At 42.4% G+C, this 22,536-nt stretch overlaps 1 protein-coding gene across 2 annotated transcripts in view; it reads left to right on the top strand.

The window, feature by feature from the left end:
* The window catches only part of LOC125465001 (arf-GAP with SH3 domain, ANK repeat and PH domain-containing protein 2-like), a 78,525-nt gene that overhangs the window by 34,558 nt on the left and 21,431 nt on the right, over window positions 1-22,536 (top strand). For both annotated transcript variants that reach the window (XM_048558024.2, XM_048558023.2), the window contains exons 6-15: window positions 422-551; window positions 2,185-2,270; window positions 3,716-3,791; window positions 8,789-8,875; window positions 10,427-10,530; window positions 11,316-11,385; window positions 12,425-12,512; window positions 12,947-12,995; window positions 17,723-17,889; window positions 20,750-20,883. In XM_048558024.2, the coding sequence (XP_048413981.1) occupies window positions 422-551; window positions 2,185-2,270; window positions 3,716-3,791; window positions 8,789-8,875; window positions 10,427-10,530; window positions 11,316-11,385; window positions 12,425-12,512; window positions 12,947-12,995; window positions 17,723-17,889; window positions 20,750-20,883 (991 nt within the window). The remainder of the gene's footprint in view (window positions 1-421; window positions 552-2,184; window positions 2,271-3,715; window positions 3,792-8,788; window positions 8,876-10,426; window positions 10,531-11,315; window positions 11,386-12,424; window positions 12,513-12,946; window positions 12,996-17,722; window positions 17,890-20,749; window positions 20,884-22,536) is intronic.

Genomic DNA, 22,536 nt, shown 5'->3' with positions numbered 1-22,536 from the left:
CGATTTATTAGTACCTAACTTCCTACTCGTTTGGATCCCCTTTCAAGGGAAAATATTTCCCTTACACTACTCTTTCAAATCTTTATCAGGTCATCCTTGAATCTTCTTTCTTTCAGGGGAAGAAAGAGCCGATATCTGTTCAATCTTCCTGGATAATTATAACCTCTCAAATCATGAACTGTGATTGTATCCACAGCAACCTGGAAATCCCCATTTCATGCCCGCATTACAGTTAGTATCAGATATTGAGGGATATCACACAAAGGAAAAGCACCTTGAAATCATTGGGGAAAACCCTGCATATGTCACAATGTTTGGAGCCACTTGGAACAGGCAATGCAAGGCAGCGTGCATCTGACCAATTTTGACTGCATTTTAGCTGAGTTGTTGTCTTGTTTTGTACCTCTCTTTTACTTTTCAGTAATAAAATTGAAAAGGAAAAGAAAGACCGTGCCAAGCAGTTTGGATTGAGTCGTTCGGAAATCGGTGCAGCTGAACTTGTGGATGACCTGGACAAAGAGCGAAAGATGTTCCAACTCCAAATGTGTGAGGTGAATTTACATGTTTTTTTCAATGTTAGAGACTTATTTCTGTCCGTGCTGTTAGAAAGAAAATCGTCCCAATTTGTATTGTGACCTCCAGGTATCCCAAAATACACCTAAAATAACTTTCAATTATACCCACTTTACCTCTGTCAATGAGGACAGATGGAGCCTTAATTTAATACCTCAGCTGAAAATTGGCATCTCTGATAGTGCAGCTCTCCCTTGGAGTTGGCCTTTATTATAGGCTCAAGTCTCTGGATGTGAATCCTTAGCCTTCTGCCTTGAGAGTACATTACTGTCAAGCCACGGCTGACACCAGTCTAATCTATGATTCTAATTATGTACGAGGAGGTCTTCCAGCCTGTTGTGTCAACAGCAGCTGTCTGAGTGAGCAATTCACACAGCTTTTGTGCTCCTGAGATGCTGCTTGGCCTGCTGTGTTCATCCAGCCTCACATTTTATTATCACACATTACCAGTCTCCCATCTTCTCCTTGTAACCCTGCAGCTCCTCTTTATTGTGTTGGCCTCATTCGCAAATTCTTGGCTTTAGGAATAGTTGTGTGTTAACATGCACCCACCTGGAAATGTTACACTTGCAAAGTCTGTGTTGCAGTTGTACCTGATGCAGTTCAAGCGGTATCAATTAGATGTCAGCAAATCTCTTGAAGTTAGAACACAGTTTTTTTATTAATTGTCTGGTCTAGCTTGGTGACATTTATTGCCCTCCCCTGCGGCAAATTGCAAGGGAGAGGGACATTTGGGACCCATCACCTCCCTGCCCCTGAACTGATTATTTCTGGGGTGGATGGGGGTAAGGAATGTGGATGCCTTTCCCTTCCATCAACAATCGAGACCCTAAAAGAGTCCATTGCTGGCCGCTGGAGAGAAGCATTTAGGGTGATGGGAGCAGGTTGAGATGTTCTGAGAGCCAGCCCATTTCATTGCTGCTGATTTTTCACCCCCACTCCCTCCCACCTCAGCATCACCTATGACAACTGGCTGCCCCACTCCCCCCAACATTGGCCTGAAGCCCCACCTGCCATTCCTATGCCTATGGCTTGGGTGTACTGGCAGTTGTGAGCTTAGGTTGGGTGTGTGAGACTAGCAGAGCTACTACCTTGCAAAGATGAGCTGCCATCTCTGGCAGTGAGACCTGCAACCAGAGCCTTTGATCTCCGATAGAGCCTGCCAGTTAAACAACACTGTGAAAGTGACTGTAAAGTGTTTTTAGGCATAAGATTATGAAAGGTGTTATTTAAATGCAAGCCTGTCTTGTTTCTATCGTCGGGTACCACTAAGCGCACAATAGCTGCTATATTTGCCTCCAAAACAGCAAAGTCCTGCATTGTAATGCTTCTAAACTACATTCATATTTTTATCTCTGAGATATTATAAGTCATTAGACTCTTTTCCTTACCTGCTAACAGCAGAGAGCAAACCATGTCTGGCTTGACCTCTACCTTTTGCATATCATTAATAACTCTCCGCCATTCCTGTTGATGGTGGGTCCATGTCATCAATCAGCGGGCTCTGCAGGACTTCCAGTTATGCAGTTTTAATTTTGGGGAGTAGGTACACTGGTGGTGGGAGAGTGGGGTGATGTTCTCAATGTGAATGGATTACACTTTGTTTTGCAGTATCTTCTCAAGGTGAACGAAATAAAGATTCGAGAAGGCCCTGACCTACTCCAGAGCCTCATCAAGTACTTCCATGCCCAGCAAAAGTATGTCATGTTTTAGCTGATCCCTGTGTATGTATGAGGTTGGCATCAACAATCCATTCCTAAAAGGACCTTTTTTCTCCGATATTTTTGAACTTAATCTGTGAATTGACACTTAGATCAAAGTTTGCAATGTAGCTTTTTGAATTTTTTTCCTTTTTATTCATTCTCAGGATGAGGGTGTCACTGGTAGGCAGCATTTATTATCCATCCCTAATTGCCCAGAGGGCAGTTAAGAGTCCATCACATTGCTGTGGGTTACATGTAGACCAGACCAGCTAAGGCTGGCAGCTTCCTTCCCTAAAGGGCATAGTGAACCAGATGGGATTTTCTCCACCAATCAACAACGGATTAATGGTCATCCTTAGATTCCTAATTCCAAATATTTATTGAATTCAAATCTCACCATCTGCTGTCGCAGGATTTGAACCTGGGTCCCCAGAATGTTCTCAGGTCTCTGGATTAACAGACCAGTGATAATACCATTAGACCATCACCTCCCCATAAGGATTGTTTAAATATGTGTCACGAATGTTTCTAACTACTGATCCCTTTCTCTTATTGGAAAGTTTAGTCATACCTTTTATTCCCCCCAGATGCTGCCTGAACCCCTGAGTGTTTGCAGCATTTTGTTCCTTTTGGATTTCCAACACTGAGTATATCACTGTTTGTTTTAAAGTTGTTGTTTCAGCCTGTGTCAAATTATTCAGTAATGACGCTGAAATCTCCAGTGAGCTTTAGGAATTGAGGTTTTGGTTGTAGCTGATTATGATGTCACAGCAGGGGAAGAAGTTGTCATTGTAATTTAGCCTCTCTGCAATATTTTACATGACAAGTCTAGTTTATTTTATCAAAAAAAACTAATTCAATTTTTCTTCTTTCCTCAGCCAAAGCTGTTGGGTGATTCTTCTTTTTTACCCTTAAGTTCCTGTTCCTCTTGATTATGAATTTTAACAGGCCAATCTACTGTGGTGGGCGGCACAGTCGCACATTATTTTGCATATGCCATCTGCAAGATAGTCACTGGCTAGTGATTTTAACAAAATGAGTGACTTCTGATCTGGCTTCTAACCTCCCACTGGCCCCTGATGACTGAGACTACTTATTATCCAGCTGAAAATTATTACCCATAGACTGGGAATTAAACAGTGATTTGAAAGAGTGAAATAGGGGGCTTCTGTGTGGAAGTATTCTGTACATATTGGCTTCATCCATCAACTCATGAGAAGCTTTTCAGTGGCCCATTTGCAACATCCAGCCTGTCTTTCATTCAAACAATTTATTGAAATCTTTGTGAGATGTTCTGTTTTCCACATTCATTCCCTGAGGACTGAAATTGTGGGATATGCACCCAACATTCTGAATTGAATGTCCATTACTCTTTTATAAAGTTCAAAGCCAACACAAATCCTTTTATTTACCTTTTTGTTTCATTTTCTCTTTTAAAGTTTTTTCCAGGATGGTCTTAAGGCAGCTGAAAGCTTGTCACCTTTTGTGGAAAAACTAGCTGCGATTGTACACTCTGTGAGTATTGTTGAAATGCTGCTGCAGAAAATCAAACCGCTTATGTCTCTCCACCTGTCTGCAATTCAGTTTAGTCCCATCATGCTGTTATTTTCCTGACCTACCTTTTAAATATTTAACCTGCCAAGTGTATGAAGTTCCCTTTTGAATGATGAAGTATTGTCACAGCAATAGTAAGGATTGCCTTCATTGCTCAGACCTTTGAGTGTAGGAGTTGAGGTGTTATGTTGAGGTTGTACAAGACATTAGTGAGGTCTCTTCAGGAGTACTGTGTCCAGTACTGGTCACCCTCTTCTAGGGAGGATATTATTAAGCTGGAGAGGATTCAGAAGAGAGTTATCAGGATGTTGCCAGGAATGGAGGGTTTGAGTTATAAGCAAAGGCTGGATAGGCTGGGACTTTTTCTACTGGACCGTGGGAAATTGAGGGGTGACCTTTATAGATGTTTATAAAATAATGAGGGATATAGAAAAGGTGGATAGTGGTGACCTTTCCCTAGGATGGAGGATTTCAAGTCTAGGTCTTTTAAGGTGAGAGGAGAAAGATTTGAAAAAGACATGAGGTCCGTTTCTTTACAGAGTAGTTCAGGTGTGGAATGAAGTTCCCAAGAAAGTGGTGGTTGTGGGCACGGTTACTATGTTTAAAAACCATATAGACAAGTACATGAATAAGAAAAGTTTGGAGGGCCATGCGCGGGCAGGTGGGACTAGTTTAGTTTGGGGTTATGGTTGGCAATGTGCTGGTTGGAAGAGGGTCTGTTTCTGCACTGTATGACTTTATGACTCTGTGTAATCTCACCATTTTCCCACCCCCTTTTTCTGGAGTTTTGTTTTCAAGTTGTGTACAGACTGAGATTTATTGCCATCCCAAGTTGCCCTCGTGAAGGTTGTGGTTTCAGTGCTCCAAAGGCTTTCCCACATTTTAAGATATTTGAGGGACTCGGTAGTCTCATTCAGAGAAGTAGTTGATATAGGGATTGAAATCTCAAACAGCTGGCACTTAGTAAAGATGGTTTTCCTTCTCTAGGTGAATTGTATAAGCCCAGGTGGTTTTTTGCAACAGCCTCAATTTTTACTGAAAGGATCATGTTTTACTTCCAAATATCGTTTTTCTCATAAACTAAATTGATGATCTATCATTGCTAAGGTGGGATTCGAATTCTCCGGATTAATAAAATAACAACTGCAATGCCATCTGCTGTGTTTGAGTCGCTTGGCTATCTTCCTTCTCAATGACTCCATCAATTGAACTTGGGACTTTTCCAGACTGTATCAGCACATGATCTCTCACTCCTGCAACAACCACATCCCTACTGTCCATTATTTACTTGACACATCCATCATTGTGCAAGCATCCCCTACCCACAGCCAATTGTAAAGTGCGCCAATTAATTGTCACCCAATTGGACAATGCTTGATCCTTAGTCAATCAACCTTTTCCTCACTATCTCCATTATTTTTAAAGCTTTAACATGTCAGATGTGACTCTGTTGGTAACAGACTTGCCTCTGAATCACAGGATACAGGGTTCAGCTCCCACTCCAGAGCATTGAACATAAAAATGAAAGCTGATGCTCCCTTGCAATGCTGAGTAGGTGCTGTACTATTGAAGGTTTCAGCTTTTGGATGAGCTATTAAACCATTTAAAATAAAACAAAGAACTGTGGATACTGGAAATCTGAAACAAAAACAGAAAGCGACTCTTCTTCAGAAGAAGGACCACTAGACTCAAAATGTTAACTCTGTGTTTTCTTGTCACAGATGTTGCCAAACCTGTGGCGTTCCTCCAGCAGTTTGTTTTTGTATTCTGCTCAGTGGTTAGCACTGCTGCCTGAAAGTGCCAGGGACCTGGGTTGGATTCCAGCCTTGGTGATTGGCTGAAGTTTGCACATTCCTCCTGTGTCTGTGTGGGTTTCCTCTGGGTGTTCTGATTTCCTCCCACAGTCTAAAAATGTGCAGGTCGAATGGATTAGCCATGATAAATGTGGGGCTAGCGGGAAAGAGCAGGGGGCTGGATTAGGGTGTGATGGTCTTTGAGTCTGCACCAGCCCTCCAATGGGCTGAATGGCCTCTTTCTGCACTGTAGGGTTTCAGTGTTCGAGTGGATGCAGGAGTTCTGGTCAATAATTATCCTTCTATCAATTTCAAAAAACCGATTACCTGCTCATTATCACATTGTTGTTTGCTGAATGCAAATTCGCTGCTATGTTTCCCACATAGTAGCACTGACAATACAGAAAGTACTTCTTTAGCTTTAAAGTGCTTTTAGCTCGTCAGTGGCCATGACGAACACTGTACAAGTGTAAGTCTGTTTGCTTTTTGTGAAACAGAAATGGAGAGAATCTGAGTTGGTCTTGGCAATGTCAAAATTAATCTTCATGATTCCAGGACACTGCTGGGAAGTTGACAACACTGGTATGCATTTGCAAAACCAAGTAATTAACTAACACAGCCCCATGCTAGGTGAAGTCGGAAAAACTGAAGTGTGACACTATAGATCATGCTGTCTAGTGATTGCTGCCTCCATCCTGGTTATGGCGAATTATCAATGTTCAATCCCTATAAGGTCAATTCCTTTTCCAATTTCAGCCAGTTCCTATTTTTTCTGTTGTGACATGATTGGACCTTTCACAGGTTGACCATTGATGTATGTCTAGATTTAGGCCATTCAGCCCATCAGGTCTGCTTCACCATTCAATAAGATCATGGCTAATTTTGAAAATCCTCTACTCTGCTTTCTGATCTTTTCCTTGTAATCCTTCATTCCCTTACTGATTTAAAAATGTCAGCCTTGAATATACTTAACTGTAGCTTTCTGCAGTAAAGAATTCCACATTAAAAAAAATTTCTTTCTCATCTCTGTCATAAATAGATGATCCTTTTCTTTGAGATAATGCTCTATGGGCCTAGGCACTGCCACAAGGGAAACCACTTCTCAGCATCTACCTTCTCAACTCCACTAAGAATCTTATGTTTCAATAAAGTTGCATCTTATTCTTCTAAACTCCGATAAGTACAAGCTCAACATACTCAATCTCTCCTCATTAGAAAATCATCATACCTGGAATTACCAGAGGAAACCATCATTATTACACAGTCTATAATGCCAGTTGAACTTTCCATAGATAAAGGAGCCAAAACTGTTCATAGTACCCAAGGTGGACCTAGGTGTAACAAAACTCCATATTTTTATAGTCCATTCAATTTGCAAAACCAAACTTTTTTTATTTGCCTTCCCTATTACCTACTGACCTTGTGTGCTAGCATTTTTATGAATAATACATGAGGACCCCCAAATCCCTCTCTGCTGCTGCTTTCTGTCATTCTTTCTTCATATCCAGATCATCTATTCTTCCTGCCAATGTGCAAAACATTTTCTCACATGTTGATTTCTGGATTGAACTTAGGAACAGGAACTGGACACTTAACCCTCTAACCCTTTCTGACGTTTCCTTGGTCCCTTTATTAGCCCTGGGCAACAATAAAATATCAATCTCTCATGTAAAATTAATGAGCTTGTAACTACTCTGCTGTGTGGGGCAGAATCCTATATGTCTGTCCTATTGCCCTTTAGGAAGAGAAGATGTTCTTAACATTTCCAGTGAATGGGCTGGCTCTGGTTTATAAGGTGGCATCCCCTTGCGGAACCATGGAAACTGCAACTTGATTGGCTGTTGGCCTGCAATGTGTTACAAGAGTACATGTGCTCCTGAGATGCTGCTTGGCCTGCTGTGTTCATCCAGCCTCACATTTTATTATCTTGGAATTCTCCAGCATCTGCAGTTCCCATTATCTCTGGAGCAAGGAATGTGTCAGGTTACTTTGTTCAAACACTGGACGATAATGAAAATGAGAAGTGCCCTCGGCTGGCCAGTATTACACCAAAACATGCTGTTTTCCATGTGATGTCTTAAACTGAAGCCTTGCCCGCTTTTCAGATGGATGTAAAAGAAGAAACTTGCATTTATATTGTGCCTTTTACAACCTAAAGACATTGAAAGTCCTTTTTGAAGTGCAGCCACTTTTTTTAATGTAGGAAACATGGTAGTCAAATTGTGCACAGCAAGATTCCACAAATTCAATAAGCAACTAGATCATCTTCTCTTTGGTGTTGGTTGCAATGGCAAATACTGACTAAGGCTTCCACGTGTCACTTCTTTTCTTTTAAATGGCACAATTGGGTCTCTTACATTGACCAGAGATGGTAGGCAGGCTAGCCAAAAAAGTCTCCTGTACAAATGTCTTCCTTTTGCTTCGAAGTAAACTGGCCAGACCTCTCTTTCTTTTAGTCTCTGCCTCTGTGGTTTGGTGTCAGGTATTTTGTCTGATTTATGCTTTGCTAAAGTGCTGATTCTGCTATATTAAAGGTGCTATCTAAATGTAATTCATTCCATGAATGCTAATATTGTAATAGTGCATCATGAAGCATCAAGGCTAGATGGATAGGCTAAATGCGGGAAGAATGTTCCTGATGTCGGGGAAGTACAGGACTAAGGGGTCACAGACTAAGAATAAAGGGTAAGCCATTCAGCACTGAAATGAGGAAGAATTTCTTCACTCAGATTCGTGAACCAGTGGAATTCATGAAAGCTGTTGGGGCCAGTTCATTAGATATATTCAAGAGAGAGCTGGAGGTGGCCCTGGAAGCTAAAGGGATCAAGGAGTATGGGGAGAGGGTCGGAATGGGATACTGAGATTGCATGATCAGGTATGATCACATTGAATAGTGGTGTAGGCTTGAAGGGCCGAATGGCCTATTCCTACAACTATTTACAATGCTTCTCTGTAAAGTTAGGGTTCTTTCTGATGGCCAGCTATTGATGCACCATTTTTGTGGTTCATCTATTTTTAATATCAGAGAACTTTAAGAAGGGTGCAAGGAAGTTGAACATTTTTGTTTACTGGCCTACCTGTAATAACCTGTTGTGTGCTGGCTTAAACCTTTGGGCAGATCTCTTCTTGCTGTAACATGAGTTTTATTTTCTTGTTGGTCCGAAGCTGAAACAAGCACAAGATGATGAGATGAAACAGCTGACCCAGATCAGGGACTCCTTGAGATCAGTACTCCAAGTGGATCACAAAGAGGTAAGTAAAAACAGCACCAAGTGTACCCCCAGCAAAGCAAGAAGATCCTTGAAGGAGGCTGCTAAGTGGGAAGAGGAAGGGACTTGTGCAGTATATTGGATAAGGATCAAAGATGGTGACAGCTGGATAGGAGTTTGAGCGAGGACGATAGTCATGGGTCTGCCAATGACAAATCTTATCAGTACCTTTCTGAAGAAGAGCAAGTGGTTACAGGAAAAGATATAAAGATTCTTGAGCAAATGAAGACTACCATAAGCTGATAGAGAAGAGTCTTCCAAGTGCTGAGTTCTGATCTTTTGATCAACTTTTGTTGGCATAGCACTTTCTAAAGCCCAGTGACACTCCGAGCTGAGTGCTTTCCTGGATTGTTTAGTAACCGAAACCGATGTGTTACTGGAGATCTTATCGCATTCACTATTCCTCTCCAACACGTTCACCTCCCTGATCCTGCCATTGGTGGTGGGCTAGAGGAAGAGATTTTGAGGATCGAAAGCTTGGTCAAAAAACTCCATTTTAAGAAGGCTTATAAAGGAGGTGCTCAGCAGATCTGACAGCATCTGTAGAGAGACTGCCTTAATATTTGGGGTTAATCAGAGTTCTGAAGAAAGGCCTTGACTCCAAGCATTTAAATCTGTTTCACATTCTACAGGGGTTGCCAGACTTGCTGAGTATTTCCAGAATTATCTGATTTGATTGAATTTCCAGCAATAGCAGTATTTTGATTTTGACTGAATTTCCAGCAAAGCAGGTGAAGAGGTTTTAAGTAAGGGATTCTAGAGTGAGAGATCTTAATAGCTGCAGGTACATGGATCATTGAAGAAGCCACAGGAGAAACATAGACTCTGGCCTTTACAAAGCTGGATGATATTATGGATCTGGAGAGAGTGATGCTGTGAAAGAACCTAAACTTACATAAAATTTTGGGTGCCAAGCTATCTGTAGATTACATACAGTGAGTATGGTGGGAGGGAGGGAAGTTACAGTTCAAACAAGATTTGAACATCAAACAAATACTAAGACATCAGAAAGGTAGAGAAGAGGTTCAATAAGATGGTGGAGATGGAGAGCTGGTATCCTCTATGTACGCAGGGAAGCCTAAACCTATGGAAGCAGATGCTGCTTTGTGAACACTAGTATTTGGTAGCAGTAGTATATTTGAGGGTGATTGCAGTGTGGGTGGGAGAATGGTGACGCTAATTTCTTCTGACTAGAAGGAATAAATTGGGCTGAATGGTTCGTACTGTTCATGTTTATCTTCTGATTAAATACACAAAGGATTGAGGCATATTGAGAAAGTCTTCTATATTGCTGTTCAAATCGTTGTCCATCATGTTATTTCAATGACTTGAAGTTAGAACAAGATGATTTCTTTGGATATGTTTGATATTTTGGGCGAGGGTGGGGGGCTCCAGTTCCTACTAATTCTTAACATTGAGAGTCATGATTAATAACATTTCCCTGTATGGTTTTGCTGATTGCTGGGAGATGAACTGGCTTGCTACTCACTGCTGTTTCCCCATTCCAAGCTCTTTGTTTCTCCATTTTTTTCAGGATGGTTTGAACAGGAAAAATTCAGGCTACAGCATACACCCACTCCCAGGGAACCGTCTACTTGGCACGGAAAAATCTGGTTTTCTAAACAAAAAGAGTGATGGGTAAGAAATGGGAAAAGTTTAACTGTGCCATCCCTCGACCTGAAAATCCTTCACTTTCAAATCACAATGCCGTCTTGGAGCTGCAATGAGCTTTCTATCCTTGTATGAGATGTGGGCATTAATAGCAAAGCCAATATTTATTGCCCATCACTAGTTGCTTTTGAACTGATTTGACTCTCCAGGCAGTTTGAGAGGGCAATTAAGAGTCTACTACATTGCTGTAGGATTGGAGTCACATTTAGGTCAGACCAAGTAGGGATGGTTGATTGCCTTCCCAAAAAAAGTTGGTGAACCAGATGGATTTTTATGACAATTGTCAAAGGTTTCAATTCACATTTTAGTTCGAAATTTTTGCATTGAATTCTGATTTCCTTATCTACCGGGATGGCTTTCAAACCCCCCGTCCCTGGCCCATTAGCCTAGGGTCCTGAATTGCTAATCGACTCACTATGTTACCATTATGCCGCTACCTGCCACTATTGTGAGATTGTTTTCTGCTCTAGAGAAAATATTAATGGGAGATTTGATGGAGGTACATGATATCATGTTATGTTTTGATAGGACAAATCAAGGCAAACTCTTTCAATTCGCTGGAGGGTCCGTAACCAAAGATTTTGATTCAAGAAATTTTGGCAAAAGAGCCAGGGATCAAATGAGATTTTTTAAAAAATGCAGTAAATTATGATAGTCTAAAAATCAGAAGGGTGGTGGATATCGTACCTCTAGTCTGGTCCATCAGTTACATTTAGTTTGTAAACGTGATGTTTCTTTGTCTCACCTTCCAGGATCCGAAGAGTGTGGCAGAAGAGGAAGTGTGGAGTTAAATATGGCTACCTCACCATATCGCACAGTACTGTAAGTAAATATCATAGTAGCGTAAGTTATCTATATAGTATCATCTGTAGCTCAAGCACTCATTTCTTTTATTTTCTTCTACCTTCTGTTATAGAAACAGACATTGAATGAATGTGACAATTCTCTATTGGAATCTAACACCAAGATCTGATGAACAGTAATTCAAAACTACGTTTTTTTTTGGTTCTGATAGAAAAATGTTCAGAAGCAACAGTGTAATTTTCCAGTGTGTGAGCCATGTGTTGGGAATGCCTAAAGTTTGATTCTGGTCTGTAAGGTTGATCTGAGTGACAGTGTTGGTGCTCCTCCATTGTTGAGCAACTGTACCGTAGAGGGGATGACAAGCCAACCAAGGCCATAAATTATTGTAGATGTCAAGCAGCCCAGTCCAGATATGTGTGCATGTTGAATGTAGACAGGGTGGGGCATGGCTGTGTTGCACTTGGTGGTGGATTAGCAGGCTTTTACTGTCAAAGTGCAGGCACTCTGACAAAGTACAAAACACTGTCCTATGGATTGTCCACTGGGTTCATTTTGTTGAACTGTCTGGGTAAGGTGGGTGCAGGATCTCTAACTCAATTGTATGAGGTGAAACCAAAGTGTACATGTTGGCACACACCTACAGACTTCGCTGCATTTGAGAGACAACCTGTAGAAAGAGAGACTTGGTATAAACATAGCGCCTTTCATAACCATCGAACATCCAAAAGTCTTCACATAAGTGCACCACTTTCAAAGTTCTAGCAGAAATGTGGTGGCCAATTAGCACACATTCTTGTAAAACAAACTAATGATGACCAGATAAATAATCAAAATTTTATTTATGTTGATTTAATTAAATTGCTCTCTACCTTTTATGGCAATTGGAATGAATGTTCAAGTTTTTATTTTTATAGTTAAATGCACTTGAGGAGAAATACCGGTGTCTTCAGTTGGGAAAGAGATTCTTTTTTTAAAGAAACACTTCTTTATTGGCTTTAAATAATTGCTGTTTATTCCTTTTCTGTATTTCTCATTTTCTTCTGCAATTCCCTTACAGATCAACAGACCTCCAGCCATACTTAAGCTGCTGACTTGCCAAGTGAAACCAAATCTTGAAGAAAAAAGATGCTTTGATCTTATAACACGTAAGTATGGTTCACTGTACAGCATATAACATGGCAAAGAACATGTTTGCATTTATGTAGCACCTCTTATGACTTTGGGAGGTCCCAAGGTGCTCCACAGGCTCTTCAAATTGTAGTTGCTGTTGACATATGGAGAAATGTAGGTGTGATTTACTATGGAGCAAATTCTCTCAAACAGCAAATAGATAAGTCACCAATTAGTTAGCTGGCTGGATAATTATTGGCCAAAGACATCAAGCTTCTCCAGTTCTTGAGATAGTGTAGTAGAAACTTTGCATTCACCCAGGAGGATAGATGAGACTTTGGTTAAACATCTCATTTGAAAGACAGTACCTCAGGCTGTGTAGTATAATCTGTGGTGTGTTGGCATGATGGACAAATTTATCTTGAAGCTGTACTGCTGTACTTTAGGCATCTCATTTGTTTTTGTGTAGATAATCGAACATACCACTTCCAAGCTGAGGATGAGCAGGAATGTCAAGCGTGAGTAAAAGGATGGTTTTTTTGTAAGATATTTTACACTGAAACCTTTGTTTTTGCTTAAGGTTTGGTGACTGCCATTGCTTGCTTAGTGCATTTCCATGTGTTTCCACTGAGCAGATCGGGCACAACCTCTGCTCTGGTTGAATCTTGTATTTGAATTGAGCAGAAATGTTTCTAGGGCCTTAGGCGTGATGAACTCGGACATGTTGTTGGTAAATCTACAAAGTATTTAGAGGACTGAACAGGCCATTCAGCCCATTATCTCTGTGCGAGTACTTGTGATGAATATGAACCTCTTCCCACCTTACCTAATCTAAGATCATCAGGGACAAAATAGCCCACATAATTAACACTCACTCCCCCACATGAAAAATTCACTCCCTCTACCACTGGTGCACAATAGCAGTGATCTGTACCACTACAGGAGGCACTGTAGCAAATTACTGAGGTTCCTTTGATAGCACCTCCCAAACCCATGGCATGTATCACTTAGAAGAGCAACTGCTGTTGGTGCATGGAAACACTGTCCCTCCAAGCTCTGTTTCAAGTCACATACCATCAAGACTTGAAAATATATTGTTTATTCATTGACACCAAGTCAAAATCCAGTTAGAACATGGAACATTACAGCGCAGTACAGGCCCTTCGGCCCTCAATGTTGTGCTGACCTGTGAAACCAATCTGAAGCCCATCTAACCTACACTATACTGTTATCATCCATATGTTTATCCAACAACCGTTTAAATGCCCTTAAAGTTGTCGAGTCTACTACTGTTGGAGGCAGGGCATTTCACTCCCTTACTACTCTCTCTGAGTAAAGAACCTATCTCTGACATCTGACCTATATCTATCACCCCTCAATTTAAAGCTATGGCCCCTCGTGCTAACTCTCTCCATCAGAGGAAAAAGGCTCTCATTGTCCACCCTATCTAATCCTCTGATCATCTTGTATGTCTCTATTAGGTTACCTCTTAACCACCTTCTCTCTGACGAAAACAGTTTCAAGTCCCTCAGTCTTTCCTCATAAGACCTTCCCTCCGTACCAGGCAGCATCCTGGTAAATCTCCTCTGCACCCTTTCCAATGCTTCCACATCCTTCCTATAATGCGGCGACCAGAACTGTACGCAATACTCCAAGTGTGGCCGCACCAGAGTTTTGTACAGCTGCAACATGACCTCATGGCTCCGAAACTCAATCCCTCTATCAATAAAACCTAACACACCGTACGCTTTCTTGCCACCCAGGTTGATAGGGTTGTTAACTTTGAAGGATCTATGCACATAGACACCAAGATCCCTCTGCTCATCCACACTACCAAGAATCTTACCATTAGCCCAGTACTCTGTATTCCTGTTACTCCCAAAGTGAATCACCTCACGCTTTTCCGCATTAAACTTCATTTGCCACCTCTCAGCCCATCTCTGCAGCTTATCTACGTCGCTCTATAACTGCAACATCCTTCCGCACTATCCACAACTCCACCGACTTTAGTGTCATTCGCAAATTTACTAACCCATCCTTCTACACCTTCATCCAGGTCATTTATAAAAATGACAAATAGCGGTGGCCCCAAAACAGATCCTTGCAGTACACCACTAGTAACTGAACCCCAGGGTGAACATTTCCCATCAGCCACCACCTCTGTCTTCTTCCAGCTAGCCAATTTCTGATCCAAACTTCTAAATCACCCTCAATCCCATGCCTCTGTATTTTCAGCAATAGTCTACCATGGGGAACCTTATCAAACACTTTACTGAAATCCATATACACCACATCAACTGCTTTACCCTTGTCCACCTGTTTGGTCACCTTCTCAAAGAACTCAGTAAGGTTTCTGAGGCACGACCTACCCTTCACAAAATCGTGTTGACTATCCGTAATCAAATTATTCTTTTCTAGATTTTTAAACTATTTTTTGATTATAAATCCTATCTCTCTCAATCCTTTCCAACACTTTGTCCACAACCGAAGTAAGGCTCACTGGTCTATAATTACCAGGGTTGTCTCTACTCCCCTTCTTGAACAAGGGGACAACATTTGCTATGCTCCAGTCTTCCGGCACTATTCCTGTAGGCAATGACAACGTAAAGATCAAAGCCAAAGGCTCTGCAATCTCCTCCATAGCTTTCCAGAGAATCCTAGGATAAATCCCATCCAGCCCAACCCTCTTCGTTATGAGCCTCAATCCCGTCTTGTCTAATAGCCTGTATCTCAGTATTCTCCTCAACAACATTGTCTTTTTCCTTTTTGAATACCAACAAAAAAATATTCATTTAGCACCTCTCCTATCTCTTCGGACACCACGCACAACTTCCCACTACTGTCTTTGAATGGCCCTAATCTAACTCTAGTCATTCTTTTATTCCTGACATACCTTTAGAAAGCTTTAGAGTTTTCCTTGATCCTACCTTTCAAAGACTTCTCATGTCCCCTCCTGGCTTTACTTGGCTCTCTCTTTAACTTGTAACACTCAAGCACCCTAACTGAGCCTCCACGCCTCATCTTTACATAAGCCTCCTCTTCCTCATGACAAGAGATTTAACTTATGATAACAAAGGGTGGTGCTGGATGAACACAGCAGGCCAAGCAGCATCTTAGGAGCACAAAGCTGACATTTTGGGCCTATGATGAAGGGTCTAAGCCCGAAACGTCAGCTTTTGTGCTCCTAAGATGTTGCTTGGCCTGCTGTGTTCATCCAGCCCCACACATTGTTATCTTGGAACTGCAGATGCTGGAGAATCCCATTATCTCCTGAAGAGATTTTTTTAGAAAACTACGGTTCCCTCACTCGACCACTTCCTCCCTGACAGGTATATACTTATCAAGGACACACAGTAGCTGTTCCTTGAACAAGCTCCACATTTCGATTGTGCCCAGCCCCTGCAGTTTCCTTCCTCATCCTATGCATCCTAAGTCTTGCCTAATCGCCTCATAATTGCCTTTCCCCACCTATAACTCCTGCCCTGCGGTACATACCTATCCCTTTCCATCGCTAAAGTAAACGTAACTGAATTGTGGTCACTATCACCAAAGTGCTAACCTACCTCCAAATCTAACACCTGGCCAGGCTCATTACCCAGTACCAAATCCAATGTGGCCTCGCCTCTTGTTGGCCTATCTACATACTGTGTCAGGAAACCCTCCTACACACATTAGACAAAAACTGACCCATTAAAGTACTCAAACCATAGTGTTTCTAGTCAATATTTGGAAAGTTAAAGTTCCCCATAACAACTTCCCTGTTACTTTACACCTATCCAGAATAATCTTTGCTATCTTTTCCTCTACGTCTCTGGAACTTTTCGGAGGCCTCTAGTAAACAGGGTGACCTCTCCTTTCCTGTTTCTAACCTCAGCCCATACTACCTCCAGTAGATGAGTCCTCATCAAACATCCTTTCTACCACCGTAATACTGTCCTTGACTAACAATGCCACTCCTCCCCCTCTTTTACCACCCCTGATCTTACTGAAACGTCTAAACTCCAGAACCTGCAACAACCATTCCTGTCCCTGCTCTACACATGTCTCCGAAATGGCCACAACATCGAAGTCCCAGGTGCCAACCCATGCTGCAAGTTCACCCATCTTATTCCGGATGCTCCTGGCGTTGAAGTAGATACACTTCAAACCACCTTCTTGCCTGCCGGTACAATCCAGTGACCCTGAAACCTTATTCACGACCTCACTACACTCAACCTTCTGTACACCTGGAGCTACAATTCAGGTTCCGAGCCCCCTGCTGAATTAGTTTAAACCGTCCTGCAGAGCATTAGCAAATTCCATCCCCAGGATATTGGTGCCGGTCTGGCTCAGGTGTAGACCATCCTGTTTGTAGAGGTCCCACCTACACCAGAATGAGCCCCAATTATCCAGATATCTGAATCCCTCCCTCCTACACCATCCCTGTAGCCACGTGTTCGACTGCTGTCTCTCCCTATTCCTTGCCTCGCTAGCACGTGGCATGGGTAACAGTTACTCCCCATGTAACAGTACTTTCTTTATTCATTCACGGGAAGAGGGTGTTGCTGGCTAGGCAGCATTTATTGCCCATCTGTAATTGCCCAGAGGGCAATTCAGTCAACTACATTGCTATCGATCTGGAGTCGCCTGTAGGCCAGACCAGGTAAGGATGGCAGTTTCATTCCCTCAAGGACATCAGTGAGCCAGGTGGGTTTTTCCTGACAATCGACAAGGATTCACGGTCATCATTTAGATTCTGAATTCAAATTCCACCATCTGTCATGGCAGGATTCAAACCTGGGTCCCTAGAATATTATCTAGGTCTCTGGATTAACAGTCCAGCGATAATACCATTAGGCCATTGTCTTCACCGCTTCCCCCCCGCCTCACTGTGGGTGAGCAAACCTCCACCATAAAGACTGCAACAGTTCACCACCAGCACCTCGCAATTGGGGTGAGCCATCCAAGTGACCACCAACCTTCTGATTTAGGTCACAGTGCTAACCACTAAACTGAGTTTCATACCAATGTCATAATATGCCAGAGACAGACTCAAATAGATTTTGTTTTGTATGTGTACGCAAAGACCATAATTGAAGTCAAACTTGTATTTGGCTATTTAATTGCATGCTGACAAACTGTGTATACTGGCACTGAACTATATCCAGTAAAACAGTGCCCACATGAGTGCTTTGGTATGATTATCATTAGAGTCTAACACAGTCCGAAGTATTCATGGCTAGCGCATATGTCCTTGTGCTTTCAGATGGGTTTCTGTGTTACAGAACAGTAAGGAAGAGGCACTCAACAATGCCTTTAAAGGAGACAATGGAAATGGCAGCAGTGACACTGTGCAGGAACTGACCAAGTCAATTATTGCTGAGGTCAAAGGCATGCCAGGAAATGAGGTGTGCTGCGACTGTGGTGCTGCAGGTAATGCCACCTATCCATGGTATGTTTGTCTCGTTATCTGTCCCATTCTAGGGTGAGTCAACTGTATCCATATGTCAGAACACCCCGCTTAGTGCATGCCTAATTTGGGATTTCTTCTGTTGGTGATTGGTGATGTGTGCGCGTGTGGTTTGAATTGCTGTTTAGCTCCTCCAGGCAAGTTCAAGTGCTGACTGGCTGCAATTCTTGAGGAAATTTCAATGTGGGCTCCATGCCTTACATTCCACTGTAGGTGTGAACTGCCTTGGTTGTTACAAAGGGCACAGTTCAGAATGCTTTGGGAACAAAGGGAGACAGTTCTGTGGTAGTACTGAAGTGGGTAGGTATATCACGTATTATAGTGGAGTGGAGGATCCTTCATATCCCCTCCTGAACATCCTATTCTTTGTGCAGACCAGTGGAGGGGGTGGGGGGGGGGGGGGGGGGGGGAATGGGGGCAGCCCTGAGCGACATGTTCATTACCAAACAGAGTTCTTGTCTTGATGCCTCTAGTAAGGTAGTTGGTGCGGCCCTCTCTGCTTCCAGGTGGAATCCTTGGAAACATTTTTGGAACAAAAATTGCTCCAATGTTGTCGTCCTGACGGAGACCCTTTTTATTTTGCACTTGCAATTGGTAATGCTCATTATCAAAAGCTGGGGTTTGTTGAAAGGGGATTTCTGTTTCGGTGGTGGTTAACATAATACGCACAGCTTCTTCAGTGAGCATTAAAAATGGTAATCAGCTGTTTAATGACCCTTTGGATGGCTGTTTCAAATCTTGTCCCGAACCCATGTTGGAACTTGACACTCATTCTCAGCTGCTTTGGAGGCTTTTCAGCATCTGACATATTCATCAATATTCCCATCTCAAACTTGTTTTGAGCAAGAAAGATATCAGGTTGAGCAACTTCTTCCTCAGCTTCTCTTCTCCACTCCCACCACCCCACCATCCCCCAATCCCCCAAACCATTTCTGATCAGGATAGGCATATGGTTATAAAGCTAGAGTGTATGAACTGGAAGGGCAGTGTGGGGAGATGATGGCGTAGTGGTCATGTTGCAGAGCAGGGCTATGCTGAGAGACACCAGATTCAAATCTCATTGTAACAGGTAGTGGGGTTTATTCAACTAATAATAAAGCTAATCTCAGCAATGGTGACCATAACTATCATCAATTGTTTCAAAAACTATCCTTCCCTGGCCTAGCCCACATGAGACACCAAACACTTAGCAATACAGTTGACTCTGAAATGCCCAGTGACTCACTCACTTGTAGGGCAGTTAGGGAGTGGCAACAAATGTTAGCCTTGGAGAACATCTATTTTTTTGAGTGAGGCTGAGGGAGCTCTTAATTTATGCCTGATCTTGGGCTCAGTCTGGTAGTTCGCCTCCATCGTTGCAGGACACTGAGGCATGCCTGTTTAAAGTCCGAGTGGAGGACACGACTCCCCTGTCCTTGAGGCAAAAGTACTACCTGAGTGCCTCTTACCCTCTTTTGTGTATAATTATGTTCAATAACATTTGTTGCTGTACACTCTCAAAACTAGATTTCATATGACTACACTGTATAAAACAAATGGCTTTCTGCTGGCTCCCACTTAGGAACTCGCATTGGCCACACTTGGAAGACTGACATTTTAGCTGGGAATTGCCTCTGATTGATTCCAGATGCTTTGTGTGTTTTAAAGGTGTTACCCAAGTGGGCAGATGAGATCCTTTTCTCTTTTTTGTTATGGGTAATGCTTCAGATGAACGATCAGAAATGACAGTCGTATCTCAGGTCTTGAACCAGGGACTGGGATGGTGTAGACACAGCAAGGCTTTTCTGTTTTTGAGATCCTGAAATGTAAATGGATCCAGTTTTGGAAAAAATTTATTACTTGGCATTTGCAAGACTGGAGGCTTCCAGCATGATGGACTGAATCGGACTCAACTACCAATACAAAACACACACACTCCAGTTCACGTGATGACATAAGCATTGGGTGTTACATTAGCCTGGAACTAAGACTCCCCGCACCATGTGACTGATCTTGGCTCTTCTGCCAAGGGGAAAAGATGACAGCTGTCTAAAATAAGTAGTTGCTTAATGCAATGATGCTCACTGTTACATTTAAGTAGAATCTTTAACATTGCAAAACATCCTAAGCAACATCATTGGAGTACTTATAGAAGTGGGAGCTGAGCCACATGACTTTAGGAGAGCTGATCTAAAAGGTTAGTCAAAATTACGGGTTTTATGGAGTAAAGGAGAAGAGAAATTTGGAGAGGTTTTGGGGTGAAAGTTGAGAAGTTGGGACTACATAGCTGAAGGCATGGCCCCCAGTGGTGCAGTGATAGAAATTGGGAATTCACTAGAGGTTAGGGTTGGAGGAATAAAATGATCTTGGAGGATTGAGATCCCAGAAATTTAGAGAGGAGACAATGGCAGGATTTGACAATTGGAAAGCCAGTAAACCCAATTGCTGCTGTTGAACAGTGGTGAATGTGGGTACAGTTACAATGTTTAAAAGATAAGTACGTGAATAAGAAATGTTTGGAGGGTTATGGGCCAAGCACAGGCAGGTGGGACTGGTTTAGTAGGGAATTATGGATGGAATGGACTGGTTGGACTGAAGGTCCTGTTTCTGTGCTGTATGGCTCTCTGATTCCAACTGGCCCAAGTCTGTCCAGATGTGATGGGTTTTCATGAACTGCTCTCAAATTGATTGTGGGCTCCGTTGGAGAGTTGGGGAGCTGGGTGGAGCAGTGTTTGCCTACTGAATACAACTGGCACTAATTCAAAGGTGTTGATGTAATGGATAATTACAGCCTTAGTGTTCTGTCATAATCATGTGTAAATAATCCAACTGATCTTGTTTTAGATCCTACTTGGCTTTCTACCAATCTGGGCATTGTGATCTGTATTGAATGTTCTGGGATTCATCGGGAATTGGGTGTCCACTATTCCAGGATACAGTCGCTCATGCTGGATGTCCTAAGTACATCTGAACTCCTGGTAAATCTGATATTCTTACTCCCAACCCCTCGGGTGTTCTTTCATTTCTCTTTCTTGTCCTCAAGTAACTTAACACAGCCTCAGGTTATCTCAAAGTGCTTTATAGACAATGCAGTCCTTTTGCTGAGCAGTCAGTATGATAATGTGAGACAATCCTATATCCAAATTGAGCACAGAGAGATTCCACAGGGAGCAGTGTGAAAATGATCAAATTGTTCTTGATATGTTGAGGGATAAATGTGACCAGGACACCAGGGAGAAATTCCCTGCTCTTTTGAAATAATGGCCAAGGGATTCTTCCATCCATCTGGGAGGGCAAGTGTGGTTTTACTTCTGTCTCTCGCAATCCTCCACAGAAAGCATCAATCTAGATTCTCTGCTCAAATCTCAGGATGCGACTTGGATTCACAACGTTCTGACTCAGGCAAGAGTGTGACCATCTGAGCCAGGACTGACCTGGAATCGGAAAATTCGTTGAATTCTATGGCACTGTCATGAGCCTTGTCTCTTGTTGTCTAATTTTTTAGAAAAGAATTAAGCGCAATGTTCACTTATATTTTGTTTATCCTCCTTCTGTCTCCATCTCACTCTGCCAGGAAGCTCTGGGGTCAGTTATACCTCCCTAACTTGGCATGTACCCATGTGGGTTAAGTTTCAAACCTGTTGTGTTCCTGCCTTCTTTAACTCAGCAAGGAATCTCCGGAAACACACTAGCTGAAAATTACGACGTCTCTACCTCCCCATCTCTCTGCTTTTAGCATAAGATCAGGTCAAAATATGCCCTTTCTCGTGCCAGGGATTGATTAAAGCACATCAGCTGCCGGTCATGATGCTATGACAAGGGTCTGTTTGTAAACCCAGTCTCATCAGCTCAGGGTTTAAAATTACTGAAGGGTAATGAGCCTCTGCCTTCTGCTTCCCAGACACTATACTTCATCTTTTGTTCTGGTCTTCACTGAGTTAGGTCTCTGCACATGTTGTGCTGTAAGCACAAGCTCCAGCGGTTAACATGTATTTGCATTCACTCTGTCCAAACCTTTTGACATCAGTAAAATTTGACGCCATCATCCATTTGACTGCCTTTAATCTCCAGACACTCAGTGGTAAGTGTCACACACTCTGCAGCGCATTGTGTATTGTGCCAATACGTTCACAGCTCCTTGTCAGCAGAAGTGAGAATTCTGCTGCCTTTCTCTCTCTCTCTCTCTTCGTGTCATTCCTGAACTTCCAGCCAATTGCCGTTCTTCTACCCCATATTTGATCAGCTATCTCCGCACAGGGCCTGAATCTAAGCGGCTATTAGACAGGCATATGGATGATAGTATAAGGTAGGTGTGGAGGTTATAAAGACCTTAGGATTAGGGAAAAATTTCAGCACAACATCATGGGCTGAAGGGCCTGTACTGTGTGCTGTACTGTTCTGCGTTCTGTCTGTGTTTCTGAATCTGTTTTATGCACTGTGTCTTTATCAGCAGACTAGATTTCCTTTGGGTTTCAATATCTGTCACTTTGTGATCTTTGTCCATCACATGAATTCCTTTTTCAAAAGAGCTTTTCAAAGCAAGGGTTCAGATAATCTTTATTACTGGAGCAGTGAACAAAGCGTTTTCCCTCTATCTGAATAGACAAGGAATGTTTCTTATTCCTCTTGTC

The sequence above is a fragment of the Stegostoma tigrinum genome, chromosome 24 (genome assembly GCF_030684315.1).
Source record: "Stegostoma tigrinum isolate sSteTig4 chromosome 24, sSteTig4.hap1, whole genome shotgun sequence".
Taxonomy (NCBI): domain Eukaryota; kingdom Metazoa; phylum Chordata; class Chondrichthyes; order Orectolobiformes; family Stegostomatidae; genus Stegostoma; species Stegostoma tigrinum.
The sequence above is the reverse complement of the archived record's forward strand: the minus strand, read 5'-3'. Positions and strand labels throughout refer to the sequence as shown.